At 52.6% G+C, this 22,217-nt stretch overlaps 1 protein-coding gene across 2 annotated transcripts in view; it reads left to right on the forward strand.

Annotated features, from left to right (window-relative positions):
* The window catches only part of Nacc2 (NACC family member 2), a 98,569-nt gene extending 76,999 nt beyond the window's left edge, over positions 1–21,570 (forward strand). For both annotated transcript variants that reach the window (XM_045155545.1, XM_004654086.3), the window contains exons 3-6: positions 10,426–10,590; positions 13,369–13,474; positions 14,070–14,167; positions 16,556–21,570. In XM_045155545.1, the coding sequence (XP_045011480.1) occupies positions 10,426–10,590; positions 13,369–13,474; positions 14,070–14,167; positions 16,556–17,070 (884 nt within the window). In that variant the 3' untranslated portion in view covers positions 17,071–21,570. The remainder of the gene's footprint in view (positions 1–10,425; positions 10,591–13,368; positions 13,475–14,069; positions 14,168–16,555) is intronic.
* Positions 21,571–22,217: the final 647 nt, after the last annotated feature.

Consider the following 22,217-nt stretch of genomic DNA (forward strand, 5'->3'; position numbering starts at 1 on the left):
GATCCTCCTACCACTGCCTCCCGAGTGCAGGGATTAAAGGTGTGCGCCACCACGCCCGGCTGCCCTTGGATTTGGTAGCAGTCTGTGCCTTAACCCTCCGGTTTTTGAGGCCAGCTTCTGCTAGGCTGTCTGCTCTGAGTCCCGCGTGGCCATGGAGCTTCCCCTGAGCTCTTTCTACCTCTTCCTCCTTGCTCTGGAACATGTGAGGGCTTGTTTGGTGCCTGGCTTGGCTCCCAAGTGCACCAAGAAGAAATTGCACATTCTGCCTAATAAGTTGCACCTGGAGTGAGAGCGAAGCTGCGTGTTCCTCCAGGACCACGCTGCTCGGGGTTGGAACAGAGGCGGTGTATGTATGAAACCCAGTCCTGCTGGCTCTACTGGGTGCGTGTTAATGTCGGCCTTGCTTCTCTTCCTGGTGAATGGCTGTGTTTGTTGTGAAAGAAGCCCCTCCACACCGGCCCTTACGCTGGCCTCGATGCCCATGACATTCACACAGTGCCCAGCTCCCTGCCACGTGCCGTGTATGCGGCGCGTCCTGTCCTGTCCTCTCTTGCTCTCATTAGGTTGCTCAGGCTGGCCTCGAACTCCTAGGCTTGAGGGCTCCTTCCTCTTCGGCCTTTTGGGTAGCTAGGACCACACCTGCTCCTAAATTAGAATTTTTTTTTTAGTCTGTGTGTGTGAGAGAGAGCGCGAGCGAGCGCACACACGTGTGATCAAGTGAGCGTGTGTACCAGGATGCGTAGTGTTGAGGTCAGAGAACAGCCTTCCATGTTGGTCCTCGCCTGTCGACCTCGTCTGCGGCCAGGCCTCTTGTTCAGCACTGTGTGTGGAGATACGCCTGGCTAGCTGGCCCAGCAGCTCCTGGAGAGTCTCCGCCTCCACCCCTCATCTCACTGTAGGTTGCTGGAGTCACGGGTGCGTGCCTCTGTGCCCCGCTCTTTCTTTCACACCCCCACCTTGCTGTGTTGTTGCTGCGCCCACTTTCTAAGTCTGGGAACCGTTGAAGCTCTGCCTGACTTGTTTTAGCACACCGGCTCCACCTACCTTTGTGTAGCTATCCTTTCTGGTGCCCTCAGGTTTCCCTACGTTGCCTCTCCGTCTCACCTGGGGCCCCGTTCCTTCTGAGGGACCTCATTGCCTGACCACTGTGGGGTACCCAGCACTGGTCTTTTATGCAACGTCCTCTTCCCCACTCGTGCCTGGCTGTTGCCACGTCCCAGGTTCCCTGTTTCTCTTAGGCTGTTTCCTGTCATTGTTGTTTCTTCTTTCTTTTTCTGCCTCCAGCTGCATATTTTGTGTTGCATTACGTTCCACTTTACAAATCTCCTCATCCCCTTGGTTTAATTTCTCCCTAAATCATCCTTTTTGAATTTGTGATTTCGGTTACTGTGGTCCATATTGATTCTGGTTTTCCTTGAGGCTCCCCATCTTGTTATCCACGCCTCCCGTACACACTTGTGACGGCTATTTTGAAGTCCATATCCGTTAATTGTCTGATCTAATGTCTTCTTGTAAATTTTTTTTTTTAATCAATCATTTGGTCTATAGGTCTGTATCTAATATCTTTGTTGCTGTTTTCTGGCCTCCTCTGTATTGCTTTCTTGATGGCTGGGTATTGTTTGAAGTGGTTTTAGAAGTGCTATCTATTAGACTGGAGAGATGGCTTAGTGGTTAAAGTGCTTGTCTGCGAAGCCTGAGGACTCATGTTCAACTCTCCAGGTCCCATGTAAGCCAGATGCAGAGTGATGCAAGCATGCAAGGTCACACATGTGTACAAGGGGGCGCATGCATGCGGAGTTTGATTGTAGTAGCTGGAGGCCCTGGTGTGCCAATTCTGTTTCTCACATTTAAAAAAAAAAAGGGCTGGGCGTGGTGGCACATGCCTTTAATCCCAGCACTTGGGAGGCAGAGGTAGGAGGATCACCATGAGTCCAAGGCCAGCCTGAGACTACATAGTGAATTCCAGGTCAGCCTGGGCTAGAGTGAGACTCCACCTCGGAAAAAAAAAATAATAAGAAGAAGTGCTATCTGTTATGAGGAGGGCCCGGCTGCAGTGAGAAGCCCTGCGGGGCAGGCTCTGCAGTCTCTCTCCACAGGATGCAGGACACTGAATTCTTGTCCTGTGTATGTGCTGCTTCGTATTCTATAAACATGCCAGGGCATGTGAAGAATTGCTCCCAAAATGTCATCCCTAAGTGCCAGCTCTCTTGTCCCTCCCATTCCTGAGCCCTGCGCTTTCCTCTCCTTAGGGTCTCAGCCCCTAAGTCCTGACCACGTGAGCTGAAAAGCACAGCTCTTACAGTTTTCTTGGTGAAGAGTCACACTATCCTGGTGGCTCCGCATAGCTGCACCAGGGTCTCTGGGGTGTTTTTACACATTAAATTTGCTTATTTCTGCATAGAATATAGAAACCATGAAAAGGGCACCTAGCAAGCACCAGCCTCCCTTGCTGCACCCACAGGCTCCGCGTCTTGGGCACTTGTCTCTTTGTCAGACATATATACATGCCCACATGTATGAGGTAGTGGCATGGTCTCGCACCTGGCTCTTGGCTTGCTGCGTGTATGGGTGTTAGCTTCCATACATGATAGCTGTCTTCAGTGCCCTTGGTGTGGCCATAGCCTGGACCTGGTGGTACCACCTGGTCTTGTGTGAAGGTGACACTGTGTGCTTCCTGGATGTCATTGGACATGTTGGAGAAATTAATGGAAGGATGGAGAGGGATATGGCCAGGTTGGCAATGAGAATGACCCAAAAGTCATGGGCAAGGTGGGAGAGCCACGGGGAGCCTCCTGGCTGGACTCAGGGTACCAGTGACCCTTGGGAATAAAACCCGCTGTGGCTGGATGAGCTCCGCTCCTGGAAGGAATGTTGGCCAGAGCTGTGGGTGTGGAAGCAGCCTTGGGCCAAGTTAGACTGGGCCAGTCAAGTCAGTGGAGAAGCCCAGAGGGCCGGGTTACTCACGGAAGCCTCATGGATCCCTGAGAATAGAGCTAGAGAGGCCGTTTAAATTCTTTAGTCTGGCCACTGTGTATTCCTCATGCTGCTCTGGAGGTTTCATCCTCACTGCCTGTGTCTTCTCCAGCTGAGCACAGTGACCCCAGAGACCACCATGCCTCTTCTGTGCTGTCCCCAGAAGCCCACAGTAGCCAGATAAGTGTAGATGCCCTGGTTCTGACCCGGAATCCGGCTGCCACATCCATCCTCCCTCCCCCACCCCATCTGTGCCCTTGGCCCATGTTCTCTTGTGCCCAACACACTACATTTCTTTGGATCCCAGATGTATTTTTCTCATGTTTTAGCATTTGTGGAATGGGCACGTCTCACAGTCCCTGGTGTGTCCTGGTGACATTGAAGGTGTTTCTGTCCTCTGACACATAAAAGGGACATATGTGGCAGTTAGCATCTTTGGTCCTTCCTCGAGCAAGGTAGGGCTCGTGAGCTGTGGGCAGGAGCAGCGCTTCAGGAAGTGCCTGTACCAACAAGATACTCATGTATAGGACACGTACTGAATGGAGGGCATGTGTGGGAGCAGGCTAGCCCAGCCAACAGAGAGTTAGCTGGCACCATGCACCCTACCCCTAACACTGGTGTGGATGTCTGACACCTGGGAGGAAAAACTTCTCAAAGCAGCACTGACCATACTGGGTGTCCATGTCTTCATGAGGTGACCTTCAGCTGGCCAGGCTGTGGCCATCAGGAAGTGTCCAAGCCAGGAGCCGGGAAGCACATGGTGGCCCCGACCTGGCTGATATCAGGCAGCAGCAGGTGTGTGCTTCGAGGAAATGAGGGAACACAGCCCTGTGTGGAGGAGGGTCTGGGCACGGGCATGTGTGAGACTCCCCCCATTCTGAACACCCAGGAGAGCTCCCCCATGCCCTGCCTTCTGGTCATCTCCAAAGTCTGTTGTATGCCCCAGCCTGCCTGGGTCCCTATCGGTGAGGCCCCTAGGCATGCCTGTGCCCCTGTTCAGGTTGATGACCACCATGGGCATGCCCCTAAAGGTGGGTAAGAGGTGTCCACTTGGTCATCCTGTTTGAGAATTCATTGAGCTGCTCTGCAGAGAGGGTCCAACCTTGTGTTCTCGTCCATGACACAAGGACACTGGCCCCCTACCCTCGCTAGCGCATAGCTTTCCCCGTGAATGTTTCCAGGTCCTGCCATTTGAACAACGGGGATGGCGTCCCAGTGTGTGCGTGCGTGTGTGTATGTGCTACACACGTTTGTGTGTGGAAGCCGGAGGTTGACGTCAGTGTCTTCTTCAGTTACTTTCCACTTCGTTTTCTGAGACAGAGTCTCGTACTGAACTGAGAGCTTACTGATTCTGGCTAGACTAGCTAGTCTGCAAACCCCAGAGCTACCGGGCTCCATGGACCCCACCACCAGTCCTGGGCAGAAGTCCTGTCTCTGCCTCCCTAGTGCTGCTCTTAACGATTGATTGCAGGGCAAGAGCTTTACCTGCTGGGTACCCCCGTCCCATATGCCCTCTGGGCTTCTAACTGAACACCTTTTCTGTGCAAATTTTCCACCAGTGTCTCTGTCCGCATCATGTGCCCATTTTTGAAACTGGGCTGTTTTATTTAAATATTTACTTATTTGAGACACAGAGAGAGGCAGATGGATAGAGAGGGAGAGAGAATTGGCATACCAGGGCCTTCAGCCACTGTAAACAAACTCCACACGCATGCACCCCCTTGTATATCTGGCTTACATGGGTCCTGGAGAATTGAACCGGGGTCCTTTGGCTTCACAGGCAAATGTCTTAACCACTAAGCCATCTCTCCAGCCCTGGGCAGTTTTTTGACCATTGAGTTTTGAGGGTACTTTATTTCTTTAGACACAAGTCCTATGCAAATATTTTCTTCTCATCTACATCTGCCATTCTTTTGTAGAAGTTTTTCTTTTTTAAAAAAACAAGGTCTTTCTTTTTATAAGATTTTTTAAATTTTTATTTATTTATTACAGACAGCGAGCTGGAGAGAGAGAGAAAGAGTGAGAATGGGTGTGTCAGGGCCTCCAGCCACTATAAACGAACTCCAGACATATGCGCCACCATGTGCATCTGGCTTACGTGGGACCTGGAGAATCAAACCGGGGTCCTTAGACTTCACACTCAGGCTAACCGCTAAGCCATCTCTCCAGCCCAAGAAGTTTTTCATTTTGAAAAAGCTCGTGTCTCTGGTTGTTATTTGCAGGGATTTGTGCTTTGGAGTCAGGGCAGTGTTCTCCCTGACCCAAGGTCACAAGGGTTTTCTGCTGTTTGCTTCTGAGTTTCACGGCATACTTTGATGTGAGGATTGAGGCTCAGATTGAGGGTTGCCCTGCCTTTGTTGTTTTGTGTGGGTGGGTGGGTGAGTAAGCGGCCAGTTGCTGGTGAAAGGGCCAATGTTTGCTTTGCTGAGTAGCTCACGTCCTTTTGTCAGAAGCCATCAGAGCGTGCTTGTGCGGTCTGTCTGTGGCTTCCTTTCTGCTGAGGAGCTTCACGTCTGTCCACTCGTACCATGTGTCTTGGTTTTCCCAGTGTGTTTTATAGTGTGTGACATATGTGTGGGTCATGTGAAGGTCAGAGGACAGAAGGACAGACAGCTCTCAGGTGTCAGTCCTTCCGTTCCACCTCCTTTGAGGCAGGGGCTCACATTGTTCACCGTCGGATCTTTGCCAGGCTAGCTGTCCCCTAAGCGTCCTGGGAATTCTCCTGTGTCTCCATCCCTGTATATGTGGCTGGGATTATAAATGCCTGCCATAACATCTGTGGGTTGTTTTTTTTTTTTCCAACATAGGGTCCCACTCTAGCCCAGGCTGACCTCGAATTCACTATGTAGTCTCAGGGTGGCCTCATGGTGATCCTCCTACCTCTGCCTCCCAAGTGCTGGGATTAAAGGCTTGTGCCACCATGTCCAGCTACATCTGTTTTTTGTTTTTTGGTTTTTTTTTAACACGGATACTGGGGTTCTGAACTCAGGTACTCATGCACATGTATGTAGCAAGCATTTTTATGCACTCAGTCATCTCCACAGCCCCCACAAGCCATCTCCCCAGTGCTATCTTGACGGCTACAGCTTTACTGGGAATCTTCGAGAGTGCGCATCCATGTTTTGCTGTCATTGTGATTATGTTGTGTACTTCTTTATCATTGAGGACTAGGGGCTTGTTTTTTTATCCTGCATTTCGAATGGTATGTGCGTCTGTGGAGTGGGTGACCCCGCTTCCCATCCCTAGGCGACTTGTGGCAGCTCCCTACTGACAGTCACTCACATCAGTCTGGGATTTCCTGACAGGGCTCCCAGGGGTATAACTGCCTGTGCGGCCTCCCCGGATGCCACCACAGTTAGCCCCAAGGACACTCATGAATCAGGATTGGAGCAGGGCTCATAGCCTGGCACCTGCTGGGCAGTAGCATGAGGCCAGAAACCTGGTATGCACGGGTTTGGAAGGGGCCCTGAGCTCCACGATGGGGCGGTTCCCCTCCTCCTGCCCTCTACACAGTCATTTTTCTCTCCCTCTCCTTTCTCCCTTCCTTTTTTTTTTCTTCTTCTTCTTTTTGGTGCTAGAAATAGAACTTGGGGCTTCACTCAAATTAAACATGTGCTCCAGCACTAAGCTATGCCCCCCTCCCCCGTTCCTGTTTGTTTGTTTTTGAGACAGGGTTTCATTTAGCCCAGGCTGGTCTTGAACTCAGTATGTAGCTAAGGAGATCCTTGAATTCCTGATCCTCTTGCATCCACCTTCCAAGTGCTAGGCTTATAGGCTTGCACCAATACATCTGAGTACATTTGGCCTTCTTTTCTTTCTCCCTCCTCCCCAAGATAGAGTCTCGCTGTAGACCAGGCTGACCTGGAATTCACCATGTAATCTCAGGCTGGCTTCGATTTCACAGCAATCCTTCTACCTCTGCCTCCCAAGTGCTGGGATTAAAGCTATGCATCACCGTGCCTGACTGCCTTCGTTTTAAAAAAATGTAATTATTGTGATAAAAACCACAGAATATGATTGACTATTGCATTCCAGTGGCACCAGCACATTCAGCCATCACCACGATCCATCCACAGAACCCTGAAATCTTCCTAATTAGACATTAAATACTATACTATAACAATATATATTATATATATTGTATATTATATATAACATAATAATGCCTATTAAATACTGATTTCCCCCTCCACAAGCCCTATACTCACATTTGACCTCCTGTTTCTATATATGGTCTGACTTCTGGATCTTGATTAAGTGGAATCCTGTGGGTTTGTCCTTCTATGTCTGGTTCATCACACTCAGCCCCTGTCCTCAGGAGTGGCTTTTTTCTCTGAGATTTGGGGCCCATGTGTCCACCACCCAGACTGGACACTACAAGACTGCTTGGTTCCCACACCAGGACACTGTCCTGAGTATTGCGCACACGTCCGTGAGTACAAGTGTCCAGTTTGCTTTTGAGGTGTGCTCCGAGGGTAATGGCTTTCCTGTCTTCTCAAACTGGTGCCTGGCTGCCCAGGCTGCTGTTTCAGACCTTTCTGCCCTGACTTCTGACTCTGCTTCAGTGACTGTAGTTTGTCACCTCCTCCTAGAGATAGTAGTTAACGGCGTCATGCTTCCTCCCTGGGACACACGATCCTGGAAACAGGAGCCTTGTCACCTGTTAATCAAACGTGAAGGTGGTAGCAATGCCACAGGGACCAGTCCTGAGCTACAGGAGCCACAGGTCTTCTAGACCCCAAGGTCCAGGTGTGGGGACTTCCATGTGGTCACAAAGACTCTCCTCAGCTCCCAGTCCCCCATGAGGCCCGCCAGTCCTGGAGTGACTTATGGGCCCCTAAGACCTGGCTGAGGGCCGCTGGGAAGAAGCCTCTGGACTTTTCCTTCCACTCCCAGCTGCAGCCCGTCCTGGCAGTCCCTTTGGCCTGTGATCTGGGACCTGGGGGAGGCACGGGGTACGTGAAGGAGCATCGAGCACCTTCGAAGGCGAGCTGAGGCTCTGTATGGGGTATTTTTAGCAGCAGCGGCAGCAGCAGCATTCGGCACTCGGTAGGGCAGAAATAGAAGTGGTTTTTCGGGACTCTGGGCTGACAGTCTCTGACTCCTGGAGAACTGGGCTGAGGCTGGGGAGGGGTGTGCTCAGTGCAAACAACTTCTGCTGTTGAGAAAAACATCTCCAGAGCGGTGCTGTGGATGGGGAATTATTTCTGTTGGTGAGCACTCTTTATGTAAATGCCACGCGCAGCGTTGGCGCTGCTCGTTTGCATGTGTAATCACGGCGGGCGGGGGGCGGGTAATTATGTTTTAAAATACCATCCGGATTGTTTTTCCATGTGTTCACTCAGTCCCTGGGTAATTCCAGGCTGTAAAGATTCTCCATTGCTCTGCCCGATGGGAAATGCCACGTGGCCCACCTGATTGACCCATCCTCGTTTGGTGCCAAGCGAGGGTCCACGTCTATCCTAGTGGCAGGTCCGATGAATCAGAGGCCTCCATGGAGGGCCTGCGATACACAGGAATGGGGTGTTGGGGGCCCCAAGGCAGCCTGGGAACCACATTCCTTGATTCCAGACACCGGGGACAGGGCTGAACTGCAGGAGGGCGTGGCGCTCTCACCCGGACCTCCCTACTGGAAAACCTCCCACCCTCTCCCATAGCAACTTCCTGCTGTTTAGAGTGTGTGTGGTCATTTGGTCGTGCAGATATTGGCCTTGGTGCCGCGGGCAGTCCCAAAGATGACTTGCAGCTACTTCTTGCTCGGGACCCTGCACTGTCACCCACTCTCCTGGGGTCCCTGCACAGCAGCCCCCTGCCGAGAAGTGCCTTGAGTCCCCACTGTGGAGCTGCGCCGAGGGGAAGCGTGCTGGCCCAGCTGGAGCAGCCAGGTGCACCTGCTCTGATCTTGGAACAGCCGTAGGGCGGGATCTAAGTCTGAGCCACCTGCCCCTGCCACTGTGCTCTGAGCCTACAGGACTAGCAAGCTCTGGCTGTCAAAGTGCTAACCCTAAAAGCCCCAAGAGGCCTCCCACATGGGAGCTGTAGGACCTTTTGACCTTACCGAGTTGCCAAGGGAACTACCACCTGCCCCAAGCAGACCCACCCTGAGGGACCGGAGTGCCGAGCGCAGCCTACGGACTCCAGAGGCTGGGAAGGATCGGCCGCAGGACAGGAGTAGTCCCCCTGTTGAAGGGAAGTTGATGAGAATTCCTGGTGAGGACAGCTGGCCTGCAGGAGGCAACCCTCCCAGGAACTCGTGTGTGCTAGGGACACATGGAAGGGCGAGGTGGCACTTCTGCCTTCTCTCTGAGTAGGGTTGGCTGTGTGTGCACACCAGGTCTCCATGTCAGGCACGGTAGCCTGAAGTCTGTGCCCTACGGGAGCACGTTGTGGGGAGCTGGCTGAGAGAAACCCCGCCTATCCGCAAGGCCTCCTGAGACAAGGGGCGTGACGGGACTTGGGCAGGATTGGGGTCAGGGCCGTGTGTCTTCCTTGGCCTTGCAGTATGCAGAGTGCCAGCAACTGTTCATTAAACAAGGGGTCTTGGCCCAGGCCATCTGTGGCAAGTAGGGGGAATCCCTCACCATGCCAGTTGGGGGATCGGGTCAGGCTGGGCCTGGTGAGGAGGGCCGGGGCTGGCCTTCTTGGGGCAGAGCTGACACTGGCCGGCTGTGTTCTGTAGATCGCACGCAGAGGCCTGTAGCCCACTGCTGCAGGTCAGTCATGGGTGCATGCCTCGGAGCTGCAAGTGAAGAGTGGCTGCCTGGCTCCAGGGCCTATCCCTAGCAATGGCCTGATAGGAGCATTCCAAGACAGAAGTGACGCTGGGCTGCCTGGCTCTGTTAGCCAGCACTTTCAGGCAGCTCCTTGAGCTAGGCCAACCGTCCAAGTCCCCATCCCCTTACCTGCCAGGTAGGCCTGATCATGCCTACCTGCCTCTTGTGCAGAGCCACTGTGAGGAGAGTCTGGGGACTCCTGCTTGGGGCCACATTCTAGTTCCTTCCTATATCCTTCCATCAATTTTCTGACAGTAGAACCAGGCTGCAGGGGCCCATCCCCATCTACAGCTATGCAGTGTGACCAGACTGCCCTGCATCCCACTCCCAGCCTCTCCTTCAGTCCCTCGCATTCTTTCCCACATGGCCTAAAACCCCTTAGGTAGATACTTCCTGGGGGCCACCACCCACCCTAGGTAACTTGTTCCCAGACCTCGACCAGCATCCCTTGCTGGCTACCTCCCACTCACTCATTATCTTGGGCATCCCTGTGGGACAGACTATGTGCAAAGGTGGACACGCAACAGGTGTGGAGGGTAGCCGCCATGGGTCCAGTTTGGCCCCAGGCTGGCACAAAGTACTTGCCACCTGGGCCTCAGGGGAATATGTTAGGCAGGCACAGAGCAGCCCAGCCTGGCCTGCAGACACTCACCTAACCAGGTTGATTCTCTATCAACAGTGCAAGAGAAACCAGAGCCAGTGCCGCTGGAGAGCCGCTCCTGTGTCCTCATCCGCCGCGACCTGGTAGCTCTGCCTGCCAGCCTCATCAGCCAGATCGGGTACAGATGCCACCCCAAGCTCTACTCGGAGGGCGACCCAGGCGAGAAGCTGGAGCTTGTGGCAGGTGAGGCTGCCCCGCCCGTGCCTGCATGCAAACGCATTCCCCCTTGTTTGGTTCAGAGCTCTGAACAATGTGCTCATCACCAATCAGTCAAAAAAAAAAAATCTTAAATTTCCTCTAATTTCCTTTTAGAAGAATGTGTCATTAAGAGGAGTTATTCAATTGAATTAATTTAGCATTTTAATTGAATCCCCTGGCTGGCCATGCTCCTGATTGGCAGGGGCTGTATCCATGATGCGTTTCAATTTAGGTCACAGATAGAACCACGCCGTGTGGTTTACCAGCTTTCTTCCCATGCCCAGTGTCCAGTTGCAGCATCTGAATGGCAATTCACAGTCCAGAGCAAAATCCCACAGGAATGAGGGCACTGTTGCTGTCTCCAGAAGCCCCTCAGGACCTGTACCTTCATCAGAAATACCATCCCTGTAGTGCTGGGGTTCGTCCAGCTAGTCTCAGGCTTTAAGGCCATTCAACAAAAAGATGCAAGTGAGCCAGGCGTGGTGGTGCACGCCTTTAATCCCAGCACTCGGGAGGCGGAGGTAGGAGGATCGCCGTGAGTTCAAGGCCACCCTGAGACTACACAGTGAATTCCAGGTCAGCCTGGGCTAGAGTGAGACCCTACCCCGAAGAACCAAAACAAAACAAAAAGATGCAAGTGGATGGTGCCATTACCCCATTCAGTTGATATTCCATTTCTACATAATTTCTTTCTGATTACCAAAAAAGTTGCAAGCATGGGCTGGCAAGTCCTTCATCCCTGAACCCCAGGCCTATCTCCCTAGACCACTCCATCCCACAGCCACGACGTGGGCAGCATCTTGGCATCCACTCACCCAGCAGAATATGGGCCCCAGATCCTGCCCAATTGTCCCTCTCTCCTGGAAACCACTGTCTTGTGGCCAACTTCATAGCCAGCTGTGGGTGGGCAGTCAGCTGCCATTCTTTCAGGAGCTCCCTGTTTCCCTGGTGGCATGGAGTGGGGCTGCTCTGGCCTGGTGGGGGCAAGTCACAACATGCCACACCCTGAGGCCGCAGCCATTTCTGGTTGGGCCTTCACCTTGAAGTCCTGGTGTCAGGCTGCGATGGACAGTGAGGTCTAGACAGGTCCTGGAGTCTTCCCAGATTTTCTCAAGTAGAAACAGCTTCCCCAGTTGCCCCACCCTCCAGCAGCAGCCTAGATCTGGAATGTGAGAGCCTGGGGAGATGTTCAGGGTATGTTGGCTCCCTTGGCCCTGACAGACTTGGGCTGGGGACAGGTAGGCCCTGCCAGAGCAAGAAACACAGGACCTTTAGACACACATGGACAAAAGCCTCTTCAGGGAAGAGCGCCTTTGTAATTGTAGAGACTGCTGTCCCCAAGACAGTATCCCTGGGGAGAAGGGATGGCCCCATAGGTGATGCTATTTGGGAAGGTAGAGTTGGTCCTGAAGCCACTGTGAGTGGTTCCTCTAGGCAAGAGCTGGTTCCTGTCTCATCTCTTCTTCCACAAAGACCTAATGGGCATGGCAGTCAGGAAGATTTAGGAGCCAGACATCGTGACTCAGGACCCCAGCACTCGGGAGCTGAGGCCAGAGAAGTAAGAGTTGGAGACCAGCCTGGGTTCTATAATGGGATCTTGTCTCAAAAGAAAATAAAATAGCTGGTTGTGATGGCTCATGCCTAGAATCACAGTACTCAGGAGGCTAAGGTAGGAGCATTGCTGTGAGTTCAAATTCAGCCTAGGCTACAGAGAGTAAATTCTAGGTCAGCCTGGGCTAGAGAGAGATTCTGCCTCAGAAAATATAGAAGAGAGCTGGAGAGATGGCTCAGAGGTTAAAGGTCCTTGTTTGCAAAGCTGGATGCCTTTGGTTCGGTTCCCCCAGTTCCCACGTAAAGCCAGATGCACAAAGTGGCACATGCATCTGGAGTTCTTTTGTAGTAGCACGAGGCCTTGTCACACCCATATTCTCTCAATCTCTCTCTCTCATAAATAAATAAAACTATTAAAAAATAGAATAAAAAAGATTGAGTATGTACTCAGTAACAAAATAGGAAGAGACCTGAGTGAGACAGTGACATATACCCTGAGCTGTCTGAGCCCTGGGCTGTGCCCCCTTCATGACTCTCACCAGTTCCTTTCTCTTCAGTCAGGTGAGCATACTTTGGTAGCCACCATTTCTGTATGCCAACACTGTATAAACAGGGGCCTCCTTGTTGTCCTGGCGGGCTCTGATTGCTGTAGGTTCAGTCCTTTTTTCACCCACATCCTGCCAGTGCTCCTGGGACATTGCCAGGCTTCCATGAGATCCGTGGCACAGCATGGCCTTCCTGGTCACTCCTGTACTGGATCCTCCTTAGATACAGGAGGTGGAGGGACCAGTGCCAGGTGAAGCCACAGTTGGACCTTGTGGGCCCCAGTCTGTCTCTATCTTCTTTGCCGGAGGCTCTTTGCATCGGGGAAGGGACAGGGCAGCTGGTAGGGACAGAGCCAGAGCCAGCCTCTGGGAGCCTCTTCCTAAGGAGGCAGTCAGGGCTTGGCTGCTTACGTCTCGCCACCAGCACAGCAAGAGAAGTTGGGAGTTTAGGACCTGGTGCTGGTGTGGGAATGCCTTGGCTTCCAGTTGTGGATGGGAGCCTGATGTGGGCAGGGTTTGGCCATAGTTGTCATCCTGGAACCTACAGAAATTTCTCCCCACCTCCCACCCCAGTGCAGATTCCGCTGGAGCCCCCTAGATGGGACTGAGTCCTGGGTTTTGAGGCACAAGTCCATGGGCTTCACGCGTCAATGTTTGCTAACTGCAGGTTCTGGGGTCTACATCACACGTGGCCAGCTCATGAACTGCCACCTGTGTGCAGGAGTGAAGCACAAGGTCCTACTACGGAGGCTCCTGGCCACCTTCTTTGACAGGTAGGTAGTGGGCATAGGGTGCTTCAGGAGGTGTTAGAGACTCCTCTAATCGTGAGCTCTCTGGTTGTCAAAGGTTAGAGCATTTACACCTTTTCCTGACTCTAACATGCCCCCTCAACCTGAAGATGGTGGAGAACTCTGGAAGGTGGCACATCACCTCACATCAGGGCTTAGTCTGGGGAAGGGCTGGCTTTCCTGACACTTTCCAAAGGGCTTAGGCCAAAAAAAAAAAAAAAAAAGCCATATGCATTCCACCTTATGGATGGGTCAACAGAGCCATTTTCCCAAGGGGCTCTCAGATGACCTGGATTTTTTGCTGGCAGTGCCATGATCTATCAGTTTCCCACCCAAGTTACCCACTAAGCCAAAGGCTTTACCTGTGTCCTGTCTCTTAGAGGAAGGTTAGAGGAAGGCTGGATCTACTTCTCATCTCTTGCTATGACTTAAAAGACAACCACACTTGTCCAGTAGAGGCCATTAGAGACAAGGGGGCTTGCTTTTGTCTTTTCTACCTGGGGTGTGGCTGGGGAAGCCCCATTCCCTGGGTCACAGGCCAGTGGCCTCATTCTGTCTCCTTTCTTCGTTCCTCCTTCAGGAACACGCTGGCCAACAGCTGTGGCACTGGCATCCGCTCCTCTACCAGCGACCCAAGCCGCAAGCCACTGGACAGTCGAGTCCTGAACGCTGTGAAATGTGAGTTGTCTAGGGTCTCCAGGGCAGGGTGGGGCCTAGGAAGCTCCACCAGGCCCTGCTGGGGCACAAATCTCCACCTGAAGAAGGCTGGTGGGTCCCGGGGCAGGTGCCCACCCTGTGCCCACAGAGCTGGGGAGAGGAGAAAGAAAAGAGCAGCAAGCAGAGCTCGAGGTGTTACCGTCCTTGGTAGGTTTCCAAGCGTGATGAATTCAGCTGCGAAACTATTTTAATATGTGAAATAGATCTAATTTTCCTTTTTGAACAAAACCCCTTATTTACATGTTGAGGTTATTTTGAGCTTCTGCCATCTGTTCGGACTGCCTTTGCCTCCCGCTCCTGGGTGGCGGGGCGGACCCTGGTCCATCTCTGTGGCAGGCCGCCGCCCAGCCCCACACCCCCACATGCAGAAGGAGCCACTGCTGCCTGGCACACACTAGACTGGACAAAAGTACAGCCATTGGCCTGAGAAATATGTCTCATTTTCTTTAACATTCCCTTATGACGCTAATCCTCTTGTACAGCAGAGGGGCCCTACCGTTGTGTACTTACTTTTCCAAAGCAGAGAGGCAGTGATCCAGAAGGTGCCGGGAGCCTGTAGCTTTCAGGGACCTGGTTCTGGTTTGGTACGCTCTTTAGAGCCCTGGACCCCTGAACCTGGACTTGGCTTCTGACCTTATGGAGAAGGGAAGTTTGTTTGGTGGGGGGGGACATGTTTGTGAGTGTGCATGTGGGGGCCAAAGGCTGACATAAGAAGTTTTCTGTAGTTGCTCTCCATCTTATTTTATTTTATTTTTTTAGTAGGATCTCTCACTAACATTGGAGCTCACAATTTGACTAGACTAACTAGCCATCGAGCCCCAGGGTTCTGCCTCTGTCTCCCTCTCCAGCATTGGGATTACAGGCACACGCTTTTTATGTAGGTGCTAGGGATCAAACTCTGATCGTTTTTCTTTTCTTTTTTTTTTTTTTTTTTCTCTAGCCCAGGCTGACCTGGAATTCAGCATGTAGTCTCAGGGTGGCCTAGAACTCATGTTAATCCTCCTACCTTTGCCTTCCAAGTGCTGAGATTAAAGACACGCACCACTACACACACCCTTGTTCTTTTTTTAAAATATTTTATTTTTACTAATTTATTTATTTGACAGAGAGAAAGAGAATGGGCATGCCAGGGCCTCTAGCCACTGCAAATGAACTCCAAATGCATGCACCATCTTGTGCATCTGGCTAACATGGGTCCTGGGGAATCAAATCTGGGTCCTTTGGCTTTGCAAGCAAACACCTTAACTGCTAAGCCATCCCTCCAGCCCCTTGTTCTTTTTTTAAAAAATTATCTTTAGCCAGGCATGATGGTGCATGTCTTTAATCCCAACACTCAGGAGGCAGAGGTAGGAGGATCGCTGTGAGTTGAAGGCCACCTTGAGACTACATAGTGAATTCCAGGTCAGCCTGGACTAGCATGAAACCCTACCTTGAAAAAACAAAATATATATTTTATTTATTTGAGATAGAGAAATAGAGAGAAGAGCACACTAGGGCCTCTAGTCACTGCAACAAACTCCAGATGCAAGGGCCACCTTGTGCATCTTATGTGGGTACCGAGGAATCAAACCTGGGTCCTTAGGATTTGCAGGCAAGCACCTTAACTGCTGAGCCATCTCTCCAGCACCTCTGGCCCTTTAAAAAAAATATTTAACTTATTTTATTTACTTGAGAGAGAGAGAAAGAATGGGCATGCCAGGGCTTTCAGCCACTGCAAACGAACTTCTGAATGCATTGCCACCTTGTACATCTGGCCTACGTGGGTCCTGGGGAATTGAACCTCAAACTGAGGTCCTTAGATTTCTCAGGCAAGCGCTCAACCGCTAAGCCATTTCTCCAGCCCTGGAAATTGTTTTCATGTGAGGAATAATGGAATACAAAATGGACAATAAATCAAAGAGGATGGCTATTGGATTCAAGTACTATGAAATCAAATAGTTGAAGTCTTTTTCACACATGCTCGACAAGCTGATGTCTTATGCATGTCACCGTGTAAGAAGGATCCTCTGACCTTGTCCCAGTTTGCAGGTGGAGGCAGAGAGGGCCAGAGTAGTTGGACATGGGTCCAAATGTGGTGGACAAACCACCTCACCAACAGATCACTCTGGAGGACTCTGAGGGCCTCCTGGGCCAAGCAGGGAGAAAGTGACCGCTGGTCTGGTAGCTCAGATCAGGAGAGCTTGGTGCCAGTACGATCGGAGACTCATGAAGGTAGCAGCTGCACTCATTAGTGCTGTGACATTGAGGTTCATGCAAGACACCCTGGTTTGTAGCTTCTTGGAAGACAGAAGGCGGGGGTATAATGCGGGAGGCCGCTCTCACGCCTCGCTCTTCTGCCTCCCTCCACAGTGTACTGTCAGAACTTCGCTCCCAGTTTCAAGGAGAGCGAGATGAACGTGATTGCTGCAGACATGTGCACCAACGCCCGCCGCGTCCGCAAGCGTTGGCTGCCCAAGATCAAGTCCATGCTGCCAGAGGGCGTGGAGATGTACCGTACCGTCATGGGCTCCTCGGCTGCCAGCCTGCCCCTGGACCCAGAGTTCCCACCCACCGCCGCTCAGGTATTTGAGCAGCGCATCTACGCCGAGCGTCGGAGCGATGCGGCCACCATCGTGGCTCTGAGAACTGACGCCGTGAATGTTGACCTGAGTGCCGCCGCCGCCAACCCCACCTTCGAGGCCAGCGAGGAGGCGGATGGGGCTGGCTCCGTCATTCAGGAGGTGGCCGCCTCTGAGCCACTGCCCACCGATGGCCAGAGTCCTCCGCAGGCCTTTGAGCAGTCGAGCGCCAGCTCCAGCAGGCCCCAGACGCCAGCGGCTGCGGTGACCAGAAGGCCAGAGGGCACCTACACAGGGACCTTGTAAGGGGCCTGGTGAGGCCCCCACTTGAGGAACAGAGTACTAGAGCTGCTTGCATGCATTACTAATACAAACAAATGTGATCAAGCCACTTACCTACTGAACTGCTACTGCTGCCTGACTACAATGTGATTTTTATTCTGCCTGTATTTAAAGTGGATGAAGGAAACATGCATTCATTATACTGTAAACAGTTAGGCCGCTGGCCACCCACTGGGAGAAAGATCCCAGGGCTCCTTTTTGATATTCCCCAGCTACTCCCCCCCATGGCAGCTCCCCCTCCCCCTACTCGGGGAGGGACAGGAGGCCTCCAGAGAGGCCCCTGCCTCACCTACCCTTCGCGTTCCTCCTGCCTCGGAAGGGAAGAGAAAGCTGAGCAGTCATGGCCTGTTGGCTGGGGCGGAGGCAGGCATATGGCACTCCATTTCTTACTCGTGGGGACCTTGCTGGGGCAGTGAGACAGTGCTGGGTCCCCAGGGGCCAGGCTCCTCTTGTTTTTCCTTCTTTCCAAGACGCCACCTAAGTGGGTAGGTGGTGTGCGCGTGTGAGAGTGAGTGTGTGCATTGTGTGTGCGAATGTGCGTGTGTGCACACAGAGACCAGTGACTGAGCTGCAGCCATGGATGTGACGAGTCCCCTGGGGGAGGGGGAGGGACGCTTGATCCTTCCCCCTATCCCCCCCCCCCCGCACCTGTACCCTCACTGTGCTCCACCTGGAGCTTCAGGGGCTGGCCTACTGACCCCCAGGGTCCCTCTGCCTCTGGCCTTGCTTGGCTGCCTGCCGTCCCATGGGGTGGGGCCGCCACCCTGTGCCCTCCATGGGACATGCGCAGCTGGTCCCACCCTCACCGCCCTCTGCCTCCCCAGCCACTCTGGGATTTTGCTTGTTTGGTGTTTTTGTTTAGTTTAGATCTATTTCGTGTATGATTTGAAAACTTTTCAGACCCAATAGAGCAAAAAATCAGGGAGGGACTGGTCCCTGTCCCAGCCTACCACAGATCATACTCACGGCCCCCCATCCTGGGTCAAGACCCACTTGCCTCCCATTGGAGGCAGAGCAACCCCAGGGAAGCACAGTGAGATGTCGGTGTAGGCAGGCTGAACTCGTGCCTGTGGGCTCTGCTGTGTGGGGCACTGCCACCTGAGCTGTGCTCATCACACTATGGGCACTTCTGTGGGTGCCCCAGACTACAGGTGTTGGGTGGCAGGCACAGACCTAGGCTGGAGTGGTTGGCAAAAATTGACCCCACTGGAGACCAGAGGGTCAGGAAAGCACCAGGCTGGGTCCGGAGGAGGGGCCCACAAGGGCAGCTGGTGGTTTGAGGCTAGAACACTCACTTAGTTTAGTCATTTTTAGTACGTCATTCCCACAGAATATGGGACATGCTCCTGGGGCCATTTGCCCAGGTGTCTCTTCCTGGTCCCTTGTTCAGGAATTGCTTGCCCATCTGCAGAGCTCAGCAACTCCTGATGTGGCCAAATCCTCCCTGTCCCCCCTCCCCCCGCAACACACACACCACCATTCCAAGACTTGCAAGGTCTGTGGCTGTCTGTCCTTCCATCCATCCTGAGCTTGCTGCCTCATTAGCCAGCCTGTGTGCACACAGGCTGAGAAGGTCCTCCCAAGCTTGGACCAGGATGTGGGGAGCCCAGGCTGCAGTTTAGACCCCCCTCTGGGCTCTGTTTCTATGGAGGATCCTTGAGTAGACCTCACAGGGAGCCTCTTTTCACAATGTACTGGCTGCAAACCAGTGTCTCCTCTCCCGACAAAGACCTGTGGCTTTGGAAAGGGGGAGGTACACCACAGGAAAGACCTAGTCCCCTCACTGCCCCTTGGGTGATCCAAGCCTTGCATTCCTGGGACCAGTGAAGAGGTTAGCGCATGCCTAGAAACACCTGACCAGATGCCTTTCTGGTCCCCATCCTGGGCCCAGTGAAGAGGTTAGCGCATGCCTAGAAACACCTGACCAGATGCCTTTCTGGTCCCCATCCTGGGCCCAGGTAGATTGGAACCCAACCCAGCCTTCTGGCAACCTGTACTAAACCCACCTGGTGCTGGGAAGAGGCCATGAGCAGTGGACCAGGGTGGCCCCTCTAGAGTTTTCCTTCATCTGCTTCCCCCACCCAAATTTGCACTTTAGTTTGACCATCCCTGGGGACCTATGGGAGATGGACCTGCCTGTCCTGGCTAGTGACAGAAGGGCTCTCTCTTTATCCCCTCACTCCAAGATGGGCACGGCCCCCACCCTGGGCCAACACAGGGAGGACGCTGCTGGCCCCTGGAGGAGGTGGTGGCCGCACAGAATGCCTGACCACTGCTCGGGCTAGCACAATGTCCCTTGACCTCTGTCCCTTAGTTATTTCTAGTCGCCGTCTGTTTTGTTGTTCTGGGTAAGGAAGGCAAGAGCTATAGTTAAAAAAAGTAATAATAATAATAATTAAATGTGAATGGATTCTGAGCTCTCCCTGCGCCCCGGGCGGGCCAGGCCGAGCGTTTTGCACTAATGTGTCCCGTGGTGGACGTGGTCGGGAGCGTTTGCAGACGTGCGTGGCCGATTACTGTACCTGCCGGGGGGGCGGGGAGGGCTCCCTCCGCATCCTGAATGTACCACGGGGCCGGTGGGTGGTGGGCCTGGGCTCGGAGGGGCCTTCCAGAGTGCCTTAGCATCTTTTGATCATTTTTTCCCAAGGAAAACCAATTAAGAAAACCGGACCCTCCCCCCTCCTTTGTTTACAAGATGACTAATTCCAGAATTGGGGCTGTCTTGTCCTGCCAGCGTGACCCTGACTCGTCCAGACCCTGTAGACAAGAGCCTCTCAGTATTTATGAGATACCTGCACCTCTATCCCCGGCTTGACTACTAGCAATACGCATATACTACTTAGAGTCTATTATAGAGCTGTAAGTTATATTGGCACCTTTCCCACGAGGACAGTCAGGACTGGAGCTACTGGGGGCTGGGCTCTAGCCACCACCTCATCCTCCCCTGTCCTCAGAGTGAATGGTCCCTGAGGCAGCTGGGACGAGGGCCAAAGGTCCAGAGGAAGGGACCCAGGCAGGGTGGATACTGTGAGCTCGGAGAGACCGCCCGCCTAGGCGGAGGTCTCCGGACTTGAATTCTGTCTTGTTTTCTGCACCAGTTGCTTCAGCTTACACCAGATTCAGTATCTTTACTTTGTCCCCGAATGTGGACACAGCTGTGTGTGAGAGGCAAGCAAGGAGAGACCCCCCCGAGGGTCTTGCGTAGGGTGACCACCGTGGGGCCAGTCCACGGGGAAAACTAGGTGTGTGTTTGCGTCTAGAGCCTAGTGGAAGGTAGAAAGAAGGGCCTGTGAGGGATTGGCAGGGCCTGTCCTCTCCGAGGGGACTCTGGGATACCTGGTGCTGACCTAGTTCAACAGTTAGAACTTGCCAGTCCCAGCGCCAGCCCCACCCTGCCCGATCATGCCCTGCCTGGGTTCCCCTCAGACAGTGAGTCTTAAGGGAAGTGTCTTAGCTGAAGTGAGAAGGGCCAGTGACCCGTTAATCAGCTGAAAATCCTGTTGGCCTCTGCTGTCCGTGGACCCCAAACTGGGACCCGAGCGTGTTGGCGCCCCAGCTCTAACCACTGCTTCCAAATGGTGCTGCCACCGCTGCTGCTGTGTGATTCCTTGTGTCAGCCAGCCGGCTCCACGCAGGCGCGTGAGGGCTTGGTACGAGCTGTTTCAAAATGGCAAAGGAGTTTTGCTTCTGTTGTGTTGTGTTGTGTTGAAAGAGGAAAATGATGTCGAGTGAAAAGCATTCAGATTGGACAGCCTGCTTGTGTTCCGTCAGTCACCTCCTTTGCTAGCGTTTTGCACACGATTGTGATTTTTATGTCAAAACAAGCCAAAACTTGCAATACTATTTTTAGCTGACAAAAAAAAAATACTAAGTATGAAATGTATAAATATTTTTGACTTGAACGTTTGGGTGGCCCTGGGTACAAAGCGGAGCATTCATCCCCTTGACGGGATGTTTGGAGAAGAGACTCAAAAGAGAGATGATTGTTTCAAAGGCTCTGTCTAGAGGTTAATGTAGTAGTGTACTGTAACTTACGACTGTTAGAAAATAAGTTAATAGAGTCAGTTGCTCCCCTGCTGCTGAGGAGGGCTTCACAGAACCACTGAGCTAGAACAGCTGCCGTGATGCTGGCTTTTTGTTTTCAGGAGGAGGAAGCCTTTTTGTTTGTTTGTTTTGTTTTGTTTGTTTGTTTGTTTTTGTCTCTCTTGCATCCTCCTCACTCCCTCTCTGTGCTGTGATCCCGTAGTGACAAGACTGTTACTTTGTAGCCATGGCTGACAACATTGTATCAATAACTAAAACCACAGCAATGTCCGCAAGCTACCAGGGAAACCTGAAGGCTGCGAGCCTGAGCTCTGCCATCTCCAAGATGGAAGTCCACGGCAAACAGAAGGACGTCATCATTAGTTGTAAAGCGCTTTGTAAAATTCACATTTACAAAATAATAAAGTCAGTTCAATCCCAGCTTTTTGTGAACTTTGTTTGACCATTGGGATTTGCGGGTTGGCTGCGAGAGAGCACTATCCCAGAAGGGCCCCCAATTCCGGACCCAGCGCTGCTAGAGGGCAGGGATGGCCACCACCAGGCTCCCTGCTCACTGTCCACACAGAGGGACTGTGGCTTCAGGGAATCTGACCCCTTCTCCCAGTGTCTTCATGAAGACAGAAAGGGACGGGAAGGCAGGATGCCCTGGAAGTACTTCCATGGGGGTTCTGCCCTGAGTCCATACTGACAGGGAAGGGACTCACATTTGTGAGGTTAGTTGTTATTTATTCATTTATACTTAACGTTTTCTAGACATACATGGATTTCATGTAGCCCAAGCTCATTGTGTAGCCAAGGATGACCTTGAACTCCTGATCCTCTTGCCTCTACCTCCAGAGTGCTGGGTTGCAGAGTATCCCACCATGCTCAGCCTGGGTTAGGATTTATTGTTTACAAAACAGGGCTACTGGACTGGAGAGATGGCTTAGCGGTTAAGGTTCTTGCCTATGAAGCCTAAAGACCCAGGTTCAACACCCCAGAACCCATGTAAGCCAGACACACAAGGTGACACATGCCCGCAAGGTGGCGCACACATCTGGAGTTCCATTGCAGTGGCTAGAGGCCCT

Source organism: Jaculus jaculus, chromosome 1 (assembly GCF_020740685.1).
Source record: "Jaculus jaculus isolate mJacJac1 chromosome 1, mJacJac1.mat.Y.cur, whole genome shotgun sequence".
NCBI lineage: Eukaryota > Metazoa > Chordata > Mammalia > Rodentia > Dipodidae > Jaculus > Jaculus jaculus.